A 13,340-nucleotide genomic window follows, 5' to 3' on the forward strand; every position below is an offset into this window, starting at 1 on the left:
GGTGATTCGAAAGACCCGTGGCATGTATATTACATGTCGCGTTAGCCTAAACGCGGATGCTTTCGATGGTCACCACCGTTGATATGTGCAGTCGAAAGCTCGAAGAGGGATACGCCATCGCCGTGAAGCGCATCGAGAGGTTCGCGAGAAGAGTATTTCGCCTGTCTCACAATAAGATGGAGTATATAGACGACAGGATTCATCGGAATCCCTGAAAACGTTAGCACTTTGGGAGATGTTGGTGATGAGCATTGCTGAAGAAAAGTGGGAGACTTTGGCAGACTAAGCCGCCCGGTTCTAAGGTTTCTCCCCGAAATACGTACATTTGAACTGATTCCATGGTAAGGAGATATTCTGCTTGTCATTCCATGAGATCCAGAAACCGGTTTATGACAAAACTAAGAACGAATTTCATGAAGAGGTTGCTGGCTTGTCTGGGTTCCACATCGCAGACTCAGAGTCAATTGAACCAAGATGTTGCGAAAGAGAACTTTCTGTACGGCTACAGCCTTGACATCTGACAGGAACTCTGCGAGTTTCGCTTAGCCTTCTTGACAATTCTCGGGGCCTTGCAGACCATGCAGCTGGTTTGACAGAACCCTGGCTCATCAGGACGCCGGGTTGGGGGAGAGTAGAAGAGAGACAACACCGCCAAGCTAGAAGGCTTCCAGGCCCCAACACTTGATGAAGGAGGGTGCGGCCTTGACCCCAAGAATGCAACCTTTCGATCGACCAAGACAGTTGGCACAGCGAAGCTCCAGAGACAAGAGGCGTGGCGGGTTGGCGCGTAGAGGCTCTGGTGGCTTGCATGGCTTTTCAACGTCAAGCCTTGAAAAACAGTAATTCTTCCGTCCTATCAACACACAAGACTTAGGCGATGGCTTGGAGGAACAGGGCGTGCCTGGGAAGGATTTCTTTGATTCTGCGTCTCGTGATCTTAAGGTGTCTGTCTGCGCAAGCTGAGAGCGACGCGACAAACGCGCATTCGCGCCCAAACAGTCGGTCACCAGCTATGCGGCACAAACGTCGACTAGTGCGGACTGTTTCCCCGGTACGCCATCAGCAGGTTGGGAGCGCGCCAACACAGGCGGTGCAAGATGGCTGGCAGGCAAGCATGGTTGTTGACAGGGCCCGAGGACTCGGGTCCGGAAGCAGAGCAGTGTGGTATGTGGCATCGCATGATGTTGGCCGAGTTGGGCGCATGTCTCGCTAGCGCCCTGTATGCCTCATTCGTGCTTGGGTATACGTGGACAAGCTCGACGAATAAAGGGACAAGATCAATCTGGACAATTTGATTTCGAAGGCGCCGAGATACGAATGAAGCTTTGGGAATGTGTTCGGTTCGTGAATGCCAAACAAGACTAGGGGAGATCCAGTTCTTCAGGTCAGCGGCGCAAATGAATTTTTCCGTCAAATCGAGAGCAAGGCCAAGACTTTTGGTTCATCGCCACGAAGTCGGGGTGGTGGTGGTTGGAACACGGTTGGATGGCTTGGGGTTAGGGATGTTGGCACACCGTCTTTGGCGTCTGGGGATTCTCGATTCAGGGACTGTCAGTTTTGCGTGGCTGACCTGTCATCCAAAAAGCCCTGAACGGCGAGTTTTGAGTCGCGCCCGAGGTCGACACTCGTGCTAGGAGAAGGGCCGCACAAGACTAGAACGGACTAAAGTGTTTGACGCCGTCGATACATTCAGTCAAGCGCTCATCGACATTGACAGATTGAGAATGAAGATGCAGCGCCTTCTTGTCTGTCTCTCGCTTCCAGGTCTTGTACATGTACGAACGAACAGCTGGTGTTCGTCCCCAGTTGGCACGGTGGTGCATACAGCCCCCTTGTCCCGTCCCCATCCCCTCATTTGCACCCCCGCGATCTCCAACAATTCTCCATCCTGCCCATCCCACATGTACTCAATCCTCTCACCTGCGGCCGTTCTCCGCACAATCCACCGGACGGGATCGGTCGATATGTGGATTAGTCTTCTAGGCGGAAAGCTGTGATTTGATGTACATTGTCGTCTGTGTCCTAGACAGACTCACTGTTATAATTCTTTCCAGAGTCTCAGCTCGGAGCTTTCATTTCAACCAGCACTCATCGTTGTCATCGTCCCATTCCCAAAAAGTCCCCTGATTGACTGTCGGCGCATACATGTCCCATCCATGACGATACATACGGCCTAAACTCAGTTCAGCACACTAACCTGTCCTCCCCTGCCTCCATCCATTCACCAACCTGTTCAACCCTGCAAACCCCTGCTCTTTGCCATTTTGCCTCGCCTCCTCCTTTGCGTCTTCCTCTCCACCCCCACCGCAGCCTAAATTCGTGATTGAAACCACACCCGGCCGCAAACCCCAGCAAATCACGCGCCGTCTTCATCGCAGGGAACGGCTCATACTCGGCGGTCCATGCCGCAAGAAGAATGGCCACATCCATCAGTGATCCTGGGGAAGAAGACCCATTCATTCCTCAGTCACTCAGTCACTCGTCTTGGTGTCTCCCGTCAGCTCACCTGCGCCCTCTCAAGAGTCAACTCTCATTTCTCTCCCCCGCCGTGCGCCCCTCGTAATCTGGGGCACCCGGGGCCCCATAGAGTCCCCAGAGCTGCCCCAGATAGCCACGTCTATTGCTGTTAAGCTTGACTGCTAGTTTGTACATGGAGACCGTTCTGCAGCCAACTTGCCGCCTGCCATCACCGATCCATCATCTAGATGCTTGACAGGTATCCCACATACAGCCGGCCCCTCACTTCAATCTCCAATCTCCTCACGAACGTCTTTTGCCGGTAACTTTAAACCAGGTACCACGGATACGACGAACCGCCAGACAGGGTCTTGGTCTGCGCCGTCAAGGTCTACATACATACGGATCGCCGTTTGCTTGTTGCTCAGACTGCGATGCGTTATTCGTGCCCATGTTGATCCCTTGGTTCCTTCCACATGGCCTGCCATCTTGTGTTTGCATCTGACTGAAGTGCCATCCGGCTACCTTAGCTTGCCCAGCCCAGCCTCTGAGACTAGCCTGGCCGCGGCCATGCTTGTCGATGCATCCCATCCGGCCGCCACGACCGCCCAAGACAGAACAGGAGACCACCACTACACCACACACCCCCAGAAACCGCTTGCCATGTCCCACGCCTTCCCCGAAGCCTCCAATTATACCACCTGGTCGGCTGATCGCAAAACCGACTTCCCAAGCCAAGACGTTACTCTGCCGCCCCCATCGGCCCAGCGTCCTCGGGCTGTCCTCCCGCCTCTTGTGAATGGTGGAAAATCCCATGGACAATTCACCGTCCGTCTTGGTACTCAGTGAGGCTCGATTTTCTGGGGTTTCCAGAGGCACAGCTAGCTTCCATTGAAGGATGGCTGGAGGGCGGACAAGACCAACCAGAGGCACGGAGCAAGGGTCTCGGCGAGGAGACGCACAGGAACGATTGTGACCATTGCTCCGGACGGAGATGTACTCCTCACGCACACAATGTACCGTCGGAGAACCTCTGTCGCATCCAACGTGAGGTGGGATGGCAAATTGCTGACTAGGTAGCTTAGAGCTGTGAGGGGTCCCCGGTTACACTGGGGGAGGAGGAGACTTTGGATCAGCAAGGAAAACACCGGCCTGGCTTCTCGATATATCAAGGCGGCCATCTCGCGCTCCTCACATCCGCTGTCCCCTCTCTCTTCGCCGCCCCGTCCCTTCACCACCATCTTACCGCGCCCCTCGACCTTCTCGGCTTGCAGAGGCTCAATCACGAACGGGTGTCGAGTATTCGATCGACCTTTTCTCCTCAGTAGCAACACCGATCCGCCAGAGCCTGGCTTGTTGCAGAGAAAACAACCGCCAAAATGTCGACTATGCAGGGTCTTCTCAAGAAGATCGTCAAGAACGAGGCGATGCAGAACGATCCCGCCGAGATCTACGGCTGGAGAGTGTTCGCGCTCGCCGCATCCGCCTGTTTCGGTGCCATGTCCTTCGGTTGGGACAGTTCCGTCATTGGTGGTGTCGTTGTCATGAAGCCATTCATGAAGTAAGCGGGCGCATCTGGCTGGAAGTCTTTTCATATAAGTAGCTAACATTCATCTAAAGTGACTACGGTTTGGAGAACGCATCCAAGGTTGACACCGCCAACCTGACGGGCAACATCGTCTCTACCCTCCAGGCTGGTTGTTTGGTTGGTGCCCTCGCCGCTGCCCAGCTCACCGACAAGTTCGGTCGCAAGTGGTGTCTCGTCTCCGTTGCCGCCGTCATCCTCGTCGGTGTTGCCATGCAAGCTGCTTCTCTCGGTAAACTCGCCCCCATCTTCGTCGGTCGCTTCATCTCCGGTCTCGGTGTCGGCGCTGCCTCCAGTATCAACCCTCTTTACGTCTCTGAAAACGCCCCTCGTGCAATTCGTGGTCTCTTGACCGGAATGTACCAACTCTTTATCGTCACTGGTGGAATGATTGCCTTCTGGATTAACGTGAGTAGCGCTCAATCATTGCGGTCACGTCACACAGCATTACTGACCCATTTACGAATCAGTACGGTGCCGAGGTCAACCTCAGCGGCAAGAGCCAATACGTTTTCCCCCTAGCCATCCAAGGCCTTCCAAGTCTTTTGCTGCTCATCTGCATGCTCTTCTGCAATGAATCTCCTAGATGGCTTGCCCGCAAGGATAGGTGGGAAGAGTCTAAGAAGATCTTGTCGGTCCTCCGCAACCTGCCCGAGACACACCCTTACCTCGAGCAAGAATTCCAAGAGATCGTCGACCAGCTGCAGCACGAGAGAGAGCTCATCGGCGAGGCTACCTTCATGAACATGCAGAAGGAGATGTGGACCATCAAGGGCAACCGAAATCGCGCTCTTATTTCCATCTTCTTGATGATCTGCCAGCAAATGACCGGTACTAACGCCATCAACACCTACGCCCCGACCATCTTCAAGGGTCTCGGTATCTCTGGCCGCTCAACTCCTCTGCTGTCCACCGGCGTCTACGGAATTGTCAAGGTGTTGGCTTGCATCTGCTTCCTCCTCTTCATGGCCGACTCTCTTGGTCGTCGTCGCTCGCTGCTATGGACATCCATCGCCCAAGGTCTCTGCATGTTCTACATTGGTCTCTACGTCCGCATCTCCCCGCCCATCGAGGGAGAACCCGTCCCGGGTGCCGGATACATGGCACTGGTAGCTATCTTCCTCTTCGCTGCATTCTTCCAATTTGGTTGGGGTCCTGCCTGCTGGATTTACGCCTCTGAAATCCCCACTGCTCGTCTTCGTTCCCTCAACGTCGCCCTCGCTGCTGCCACCCAGTGGCTGTTCAACCTGATCGTCTCCCGCACTGTCCCCAACATGTTGGCTACCGCGGGCTCTCACGGTTACGGGTAAGTCATGATTCCATTGAGATCTGCGAGACCAGATACTAACGTCATCCAGAACCTACCTTATCTTCGGCAGCTTCTGTTTCTCCATGTTCTTCTTCGTCTGGTTCTTCGTCCCCGAGACCAAGGGTGTCTCCCTCGAGCACATGGACAAGCTCTTTGGCGTCACCGACTACGACACAGACAAGAACCTCGTCCACGACAACGCCAGCGACACCAAGGTGCCCGCCCAGGTCCAGATCGAGACGACCAACACCAACGACCCGTACAACCACGTCCGCAAGGAGTCTGCTTAGGTAGCTTAATGGTTTGGAAAGGATGTGTGATGCGGATGAACAGAGGTGTGTAAGCGAAGCGAATTTGCATTTAGAAGCTTGAGTTCAGAAGACTGAGCTTGAGTGAGTGAGGATGATCGCATGTAGTTCGCTTTTGATACCTATCCAGCCTGCTACGGCACTGGCCTTTGATGACAATTCAATGGAATTTTGAATAAACTCGTGCCCCTTACAGGAAATTTGACGTTGGCGAGATGATCCGTCTGCTCCTTGTGCCCCTACTTCTGTCTAGATGTGGAATATGACGCAGACCAGATCATTCCTGTGCAGTGGAGTCAAACCCTGCATGGGCTGACAATCGGGGGTTGGTTGTCGTCCCACGAAATGGACCCCCAAAAGATCTTTTGTCCGGCACGAGCTGGTAATTAGCGCTCGGCATCACGCCAAGTGTCAGCATAAACAAATGGAGCAAATGTCTGTCCATATTTCTCAGCGGCGGTTCTCTAAACTTACATTGATCTGGTCTGACGGCCACAACTGATATGCCAGCACGCAGCCGGGAAGCCCCCTCGAAACTACGCCATCCATCCCACTGAAACAAGACTCGCGCGACGATGACCATGTCAAGTGCCGAAAAGAAACCGTTATCTGACGTCGAGAAACAGCTGTCAACTGACGACCGCGATGTCAAAGACCTCTGGCAGGAAGCCTTGAAAGGCTATCAGGGCATTGTCGGGTTCAGCCTGGAACGCAAATTCGACAACGTTCAGAGTATGCTCGACTTCGGAACGGAACAAATGAACAAATTCCACAAGTTCAGGCACGACAAGGGCAAGATTGACCGCCTGAGAACCCTCCTTGCCTCCAACCTGAACTACGTGGAAAAGGGCGCCAACCAGATCATTGAGGCAGCTTCTCCAGCGTTTCCCCCGGCCGCGGCTATTGGGACGGCCTTGACCTACATACTACAGGCCTGTCGTTCGGTCTCAGCGGACTACGACATTGTCATTGTTTTCTTCGAAGACATGAATAGCTTTCTTCAACGTATCAGCATTCTCGAGTCACGACTTCCCCAGAAAAGGGCCTATCAAAATTGCTTGATGGAGGTATTTACCTCGCTTCTCAACATGTGCGGCTTCGCGCACAAGTACATTGAGCTTGGTCGTTTCAAAAAATGGATCACCAACCTCTTTCAGGGAGAAGATAGTGAGCTTGGGGGAGCAAGAGCCCTCATGAACAAGAGATTGGGTCATCTCCAACAAGCCACGGAGTTTGCTATTCTCGGAAACTCCGAGGAAACGCTCAAGATGACCACACAGTTGGATGAAAACCAACGATCTCATACCCAGATGCTAGAGAGATTCGAAAACACCATGGACAGCATCAACGAGAACACCGAGAACATTAAGAACGATGTCGCCAAATTACTCAAGTTATTTGGAGGACAAACGGAAGAAAGCCAGGCGAATAGTGACATGCTAGGCAGCGCATCGTCTGTGAAGGGCGTCCAGGACGCTAAAGAATCAGGAGACAAAACACTATCTGCCAGGGCCATTCGATATTTTATACCAGAGCTAGGAAGAAACATCGAGGAGGAATCTGAAGCCCTGAGGGAAACACTTCTGCCAGACTTTTGCAACTGGGTATTTTCAGAACCAAGCTGGAATGATTGGTTGGCAATGAAGGAAGGAGAACGCCCCGTTCTTGCAATTACTGGCCAGCCTGGTATTGGAAAGAGTCATCTGGCAGTGGCCCTTTACGACAAGCTCGAAGAAAGGGCCAGAGAGGATGAAACGGGACACACCTGTGTCGTTCACTTCTACTTTCGTGAGGAAGACGATGTGTTTTGTTCTTTTCTCAGCTGCATGGTATCAATTGTCATCCAGATTGCAGAGACTAGCAATGCTGCCTGTGAAAAGCTGAAAGCACAGCTTGCGAGAGACGACATCAACATCAACAACCGCCTTTGGCAACACCTTGCAATATTTTTGCTCAAGCCTCTCTTCGAGCAAAACTCCAAGTTCAATCTCTTTATCGTGCTCGACGGACTGGATGAGATGCGCGATTGGAATGCCTTCAAGGAGTTTCTGTCAATGTTCGTCACAGAGAAAAGGCTGAGAATGTCGCTAGTGGTTACCTCTAGACCTGAACGCTTGGAAGACTTTCCGAAGGACATCAGACTGCTTCAAATTGAAGCCACCAAAGACAAGCAGCGACAAGACTTTAAGGTGTTGATATGGCATCGTATCAATTCCCTTGGTTGCTTGAAGAAATTCTCCCGATACGTTAAGCAGCGGGTTGCCGTTGCGGTGGAGGAAACGTCACCAAGTAAGTGGTCACTTGGCTTCTTTTTGATTCGAACATGCTGACGTTTCGCGGTAGACATGCTATATGCGGAACATATGCTCACCCGACTGGACAGTCTTGGCCGCGAGGGCTCAGTGTTGAAAGCACTTAATCAGAAAAGGCCTGTTGACCTGAATGACATCTACGAAGGCTTGTTATCAGAGTGTCGCCGCCGCACGCCGATCAGTCACCAACAGATTGCTGCCTCGATACTTCATTGGATAGCTTTTGCCAAACGAAGACTGAAACTAAATGAAGTTCAGTCTCTTCTGAGGCATATATAACAGGAAGCAGACTTCACCTTTGAAGACATACCTGAGTTCACGTCAAAATTCCTCAAAGTAGCAGACACAGGCTACAATGCCGAATTGCAAGCAAGGGCGCAAGCAAGCAAAGCCACTATGGTTCAAGACTTGAAGCAGCATGGCGATGACAATGACGATATATACGACGATGGACCTCTTCCTGTGAAGTTTCAAAAACGATCCATGAGATGTTACTTCACAGATGGCCCGCACGCACCCTCAACATTGCGTTGGGGTCCCTCCGAAGCCCACCGTCAGATCTTTTTGAGCAGCACGAAGCTGTTTCAACCTTCTCGGATGGATGTTGACAAGAACCTCCAGAAATATTGCGCTGTATTTCTACTACATCACTGGAGTAATATCCAGGTCGCTCAACATACCCATCAGGAACAGGTTGAGGTCCTTGAGGCTTTTGCCGAGGCACTTAGCAATAAGACTGGGTTTTCTAAGATGATGGGCAAGGTTGGAATGACGTATCGCTACGCATCAACCACCGTCACTGATCTCAGAATCCAAGACTGGGCAAAGCTTGTGAAAATTCCAGAAGTCAAGGATAGTCTCAGTGATTTTTCCGCGGAATGGTGGTGTCGCGTTGAACAAGATCCCGCCACCTTTCGTCTGGGCCTGGCCAAAGGTTATCTTCGGGAACTGTATCAGTCACTGAATGTAGAAGATGCTATGAAGGCATGGGAATGCCTTCAGAGCATCATGCTATTGGTAAGTCCAACTCTGCTCTCAAAAATCTCAAATTGACACTTTGAACTGGAAGAAAAAGAGATGGTCGTGCTAATATACACTGAACAGATCGGGAAAGGCAACCTTCTAATGGAGCAAGGCCGTCTCAACTTTCCTGACCAATTCGAAGATGTCAAAAATTGCGATGGGACAGAAACGGTCTTTGATGCGTCTAAGGCCACCCTGGGTATCTTGGGTCTCTTCGTAGAAGATGTGACTCCGGATGAAGGTGGTCATCGTGCGACAGCTGAAGTTCTGCTCAAGACTGGCTACTTGAAGCCGGCTGAGAAGACTTGCAGAACCGCTCTACTTTGCGAACTAAATGATCCTGAGTGGTACAGAGCTTCTTCTGTTATGTGTGACATATTGTTACAAGCAAAGAAAAATGAATATGCTTACCAGTTGGCTGGTGCTGCAGTCTCTCAGCTCTATAGAGTAGAGATTCCTGGGCATCTAAAGCGCGCTGTGTGTACTACGTACGCCAGAGTTCAAACAGAATTGCGGAATTTCGACTCAGCGCTTCAGTACTACACCGAGGCCAAGAATTCCGATCCCGATGGCATCACTCCAGCATCCGATCTTGTTGCAGAGTTGAGTGTCTTCTACCAAAAGGCGGATCAAGCCGGCTACATCGAGGCTTTGAAGAGCTGGACCATTCTGGAGAGGATCACCTGGTTGGCGTCCGATTACGCGACAGAAGGAGAAGATCGAGTTGCTCTATTTTGTGACATTGCCGTTCAAACCGGTGAAAAGCAATTCGTTGTTGAGTTTTACGAACAAGTGGTTGCCTTCTTAGACAACCTTGACGCCGGCACACCTCTCCGCCTAGATCTTGCTGTCGTGTACTTCGAAGCCTGCAAAGATGCCGGGAAGGCTCTCAATACCTTGAACGAGATATTCGATAGCCATGACACGATCTTCGTTTACCCCATCACATCTGTCACTCCAGGGTGGATGTTTCGTATGGCATTGACTCTGATGACAAACGTTCAGGTAGAACTCTTTCGGCAGTCGAGGGATCCGGTCTACAAAGCAGAACGCCTCCAGTCTCTCGCCAGCCTCATGGAACGCCCATTGTCACTAAATATCCCACACATATCCCCAATGGCTACTATATCGCACAGGATCGGCTTGTCCTACATGTACTGGGTCATGGGGCCCAAGGCGACATTCGAAGAAACGCTGCGAAAATTATTCAAAGAAAGCTTCGAAGCTCTGAGTGATTCCATCAAATGGAACGATGGTACGTATCTGTGGACACTTGCACAGGCGCTGGCGCTTCTAAGTCGAGCGTTGGGAAATGACGACACGCTCCGCCGCTACGCTCGTATCGTTGGTTCTGCTCTATTGTCACGACTTACCAAGTCCCAAGAGGACGATAAGTCAGCGGGTGGCAAGCAAAGAGCAAGTCATATACCGGAGGGAGATGAACATGGGTCGGAAGGCAACTCCCCTAAAGACGAGGGAGACTTGCTGAGTGACCCAGGGTACACATGCGGAGGCTTTTGTTCCCCAGCCCGACCCTTTCGGCGGTGGGGAGATGGCTCGGCGTACTTGTACATCACTTTTGAGACGGGTATGATTTGTGAAGAGTGCCAAACAGAATACCAAGCTATGAAGCGCGGCGAAAGAACAGGCAAAGTACGATACTTCCACGGCATCGGGCACGACCATGTCAAGCTTCCCGTCGAGGGCTGGCGGGGTGTCAAGAATGGACTGTTGAGATTGGATGGCGAAGAGCCAGTGCCATTCGGTAGTTTCTTGAAGAAGCTTCAGACGGAGGTCATCGAGAATGCGTGGGATCGTCTTTGGTCTGGAGAGGCGTAGACGAGAAAGCGAGGTGGTGTGGCGCTTCTTCAGCCGCACGTTGAATACTACAATGATTCAGCTCCAAGTTGACGTGCGAATAAAAAGGCATGGACGGAAGTGAGGCTAAGCTTCTTTCATTCAAACACCGACGGCTCACGTTGACCTATGAGTTGCTTTTCAAGCCATGAATGCTCCCTTGGTGATTGTAGAGACCAGCATCCACGTATAAACCTCGTGAGGTAAAAGCCGTTCCACCGTCATCCCCAGTCTAATTTGCTTGCCAAGTACTGCTAATTCTCGCCATCATTAATCCAGGGATGCTTGATTCTCTTGGCATTGCATGGCTTTCATGCGGAGATTGAGAGAATATATATAAGCGTATGCTGCTATCTCCAAGATCCAACGGCATAAATGACAAGAACCCCAACCAGCGTATGTCTTGATGTAAGTTCACAATCACCACATTATTTCTCCTCTTGCTGAGATGAGAGTCTTTCATGCTGCCACCGGCCTCTGGGGCTACTTCATGATTCTTGCTGTTCAGGCCCAGAACCCGCACCATGCCATCGATCCCACCCTTTTCGCCGGTATCAAGCCGAATACCGAACTTGAATGGCATGACTGTTACTCTGTCTTCAAGTGTGCGCGGTTGACAGTGAGCCCCTTTCTTTCCCTCTCTTGTACTACCCTCTCGACTCACATCAAACAGGTTCACGCAAAGATTGATGACCCTCGCAAACCAAAAAAGGTCAAGGGGAAGTGCGGTCAACCAACCGTCGACCTTGCCATCGTCAAACTCCCCTACGTTGCTGCTCCAGGTGGTACCCCTCACCAGGGGACAGTTCACGTCGCCCTGGGAGGCTGGAGTTCCTCGTCGACCAACTTCCTCGTCCGGTTCGGAGAAGACTACGCCCCTCTATTCGCAGGATATGATCTTCTCGCCATCGGTAAGCCTGCCATACCCTGGCAGTCTCACAAACCACAAACTGACAGAAACCCAAGACTACCGCGGCTGGGGCTGGACTACACCCTCCTTCCGCTGCTTTGCCACCGAAGACGACCGCAAACAATTCGCCCTCTCCGAGCCTCCTCTTCTCGGAGCTGACGATGCCGCATTCTCTCTCCGCGAGAAGCGCGCCGAGGAGTTTGGGAAGAAGTGCAAAAAGAACGGGGAGGACATCGGCCGGTTCATGGGGACGTACGCCAACGCCGTCGATCACTACACCGTCATGAAGGCGGAGAACCGCACCAAGATGGGCTTCTGGGGTATCTCGTCCGGCGCCCACCTCGGACAGACGATCGCCCAGCTATACCCGGAGGCCGTTGACAAGTTCCTCTTTGACAGTAAGTTCCCCCTGCCGATGTCACGAACATTATGTACTGAAGCGCGCACACAAGGTCCAACACCCTCATCGCTCGCGTACACCGTAACCCAAGCCCAACCCTCCCAAATACAAGATGCGGAACGCGGCCTCGAAGCATTCTTCTACACATGCCTCAACTCCACCCCCGGAACATGCGCCTTCGCAGACACCTCCAAAACCACAGCTGCCCTCCGCGCGCGCTACACCACTCTCGAAGCAAAGCTGAAATCCAAGCCCCTCAGCATCCCGGGCTCCGACAAGACCTTCGACTGGTCCGCCCTCCACACCTTCACGACCACGGCCCTCCACGCCCCCGGCTGGTTCCCCGTCCTCGCGGGCGTCTTCGCAGAAGTCGAAAACGGGACAGCGGGCCCAGCCATCGCCGGCGCAGTATCATCCTCCCTGACCGTCCCGCCTGCCCCGCTCCCCCTCCTAACAGAAGAAGCCCCCTTCGAGGGCATCCTCTCCGGCGTCTGCATCGACGAGTCCCAGCACATCGAGAACACCAACGACTTCAAGGCCTACCTTAAAAACATGGTCGCCGCCGCGCCCAGCGTGGCCCCCATCTTCGCGGACTGGCGCCTCGTCTGCTCCAAGTGGAAAATCGACCCGGCCAACAGGTTCCCAGACGTCTCCAGCGAGCCCGTCAGGGCGCAAGGCAAGATTGTCGTGCTGAACGGGGTGGGCGACCCCGCGAGCAGCGTCGAGGACGCCAAGAGCGTCGCAGCGAGGTTTTCGCCGAGCGTGCTTGTGAGAAACCTGGCGCCGGGACATACGAGCTTCGTGGCGGCGAGTAACTGCTTGTTTGGGCTGTTTTACACGTTCTTCGTGCTCGGGCAGATGCCGGCGGAGGGGTATACTTGCGGTCATGTCTTTGCGCCGGCTTTTGGGGTGCAGATTCCTGCTGGTTTCTAGGGGAAGGGCTTCCCCCCGGGATATCTGTGGTGAGAAGATAGAAAATACGGCTTAGTGCTGTTAGTTGAAGGTCCGCCTTTGCCTTCAATTCACAAATTCCCCTGGGATAGACATTTCTGTGGTTAGAAGGAACCTCTAGTGCGCAGACCGTGTACTGGGAAGTAGAGACATCATCAAAGTCACAAGAAACAGGCGGTTGAAAGCTTCAAAAGCCCACAATGTGGCAGGTATATTGATAAAGCGACG

General features: G+C 52.6%; 3 protein-coding genes across 3 annotated transcripts; all 3 read left to right on the forward strand.

Moving 5' to 3' along the window:
- Positions 1-3,836: 3,836 nt before the first annotated feature.
- qutD-3 (putative quinate permease) lies at positions 3,837-5,641 on the forward strand (the record flags this gene model as incomplete). The annotated part of the gene is made up of 4 exons (XM_032036439.1): positions 3,837-4,018; positions 4,078-4,450; positions 4,513-5,348; positions 5,401-5,641. The coding sequence occupies 4 exons, from the start codon at positions 3,837-3,839 to the stop codon at positions 5,639-5,641; spliced, it is 1,632 nt and encodes a 543-aa protein (XP_031884582.1).
- A 593-nt stretch (positions 5,642-6,234) lies between these two features.
- On the forward strand, positions 6,235-10,833 carry CGGC5_v012977 (uncharacterized protein; the record flags this gene model as incomplete). Its single annotated transcript, XM_066152780.1, has 5 exons — positions 6,235-7,948; positions 8,003-8,061; positions 8,254-8,988; positions 9,076-10,582; positions 10,643-10,833. The coding sequence occupies 5 exons, from the start codon at positions 6,235-6,237 to the stop codon at positions 10,831-10,833; spliced, it is 4,206 nt and encodes a 1,401-aa protein (XP_066008071.1).
- A 466-nt stretch (positions 10,834-11,299) lies between these two features.
- On the forward strand, positions 11,300-13,094 carry CGGC5_v012978 (uncharacterized protein; the record flags this gene model as incomplete). The annotated part of the gene is made up of 4 exons (XM_032036436.1): positions 11,300-11,470; positions 11,525-11,762; positions 11,818-12,159; positions 12,214-13,094. The coding sequence occupies 4 exons, from the start codon at positions 11,300-11,302 to the stop codon at positions 13,092-13,094; spliced, it is 1,632 nt and encodes a 543-aa protein (XP_031884563.1).
- Positions 13,095-13,340: the final 246 nt, after the last annotated feature.

This window comes from Colletotrichum fructicola (genome assembly GCF_000319635.2).
Source record: "Colletotrichum fructicola Nara gc5 chromosome Unknown KSG_Nara_v1_contig07, whole genome shotgun sequence".
In the NCBI taxonomy this organism is placed as follows: domain Eukaryota; kingdom Fungi; phylum Ascomycota; class Sordariomycetes; order Glomerellales; family Glomerellaceae; genus Colletotrichum; species Colletotrichum fructicola.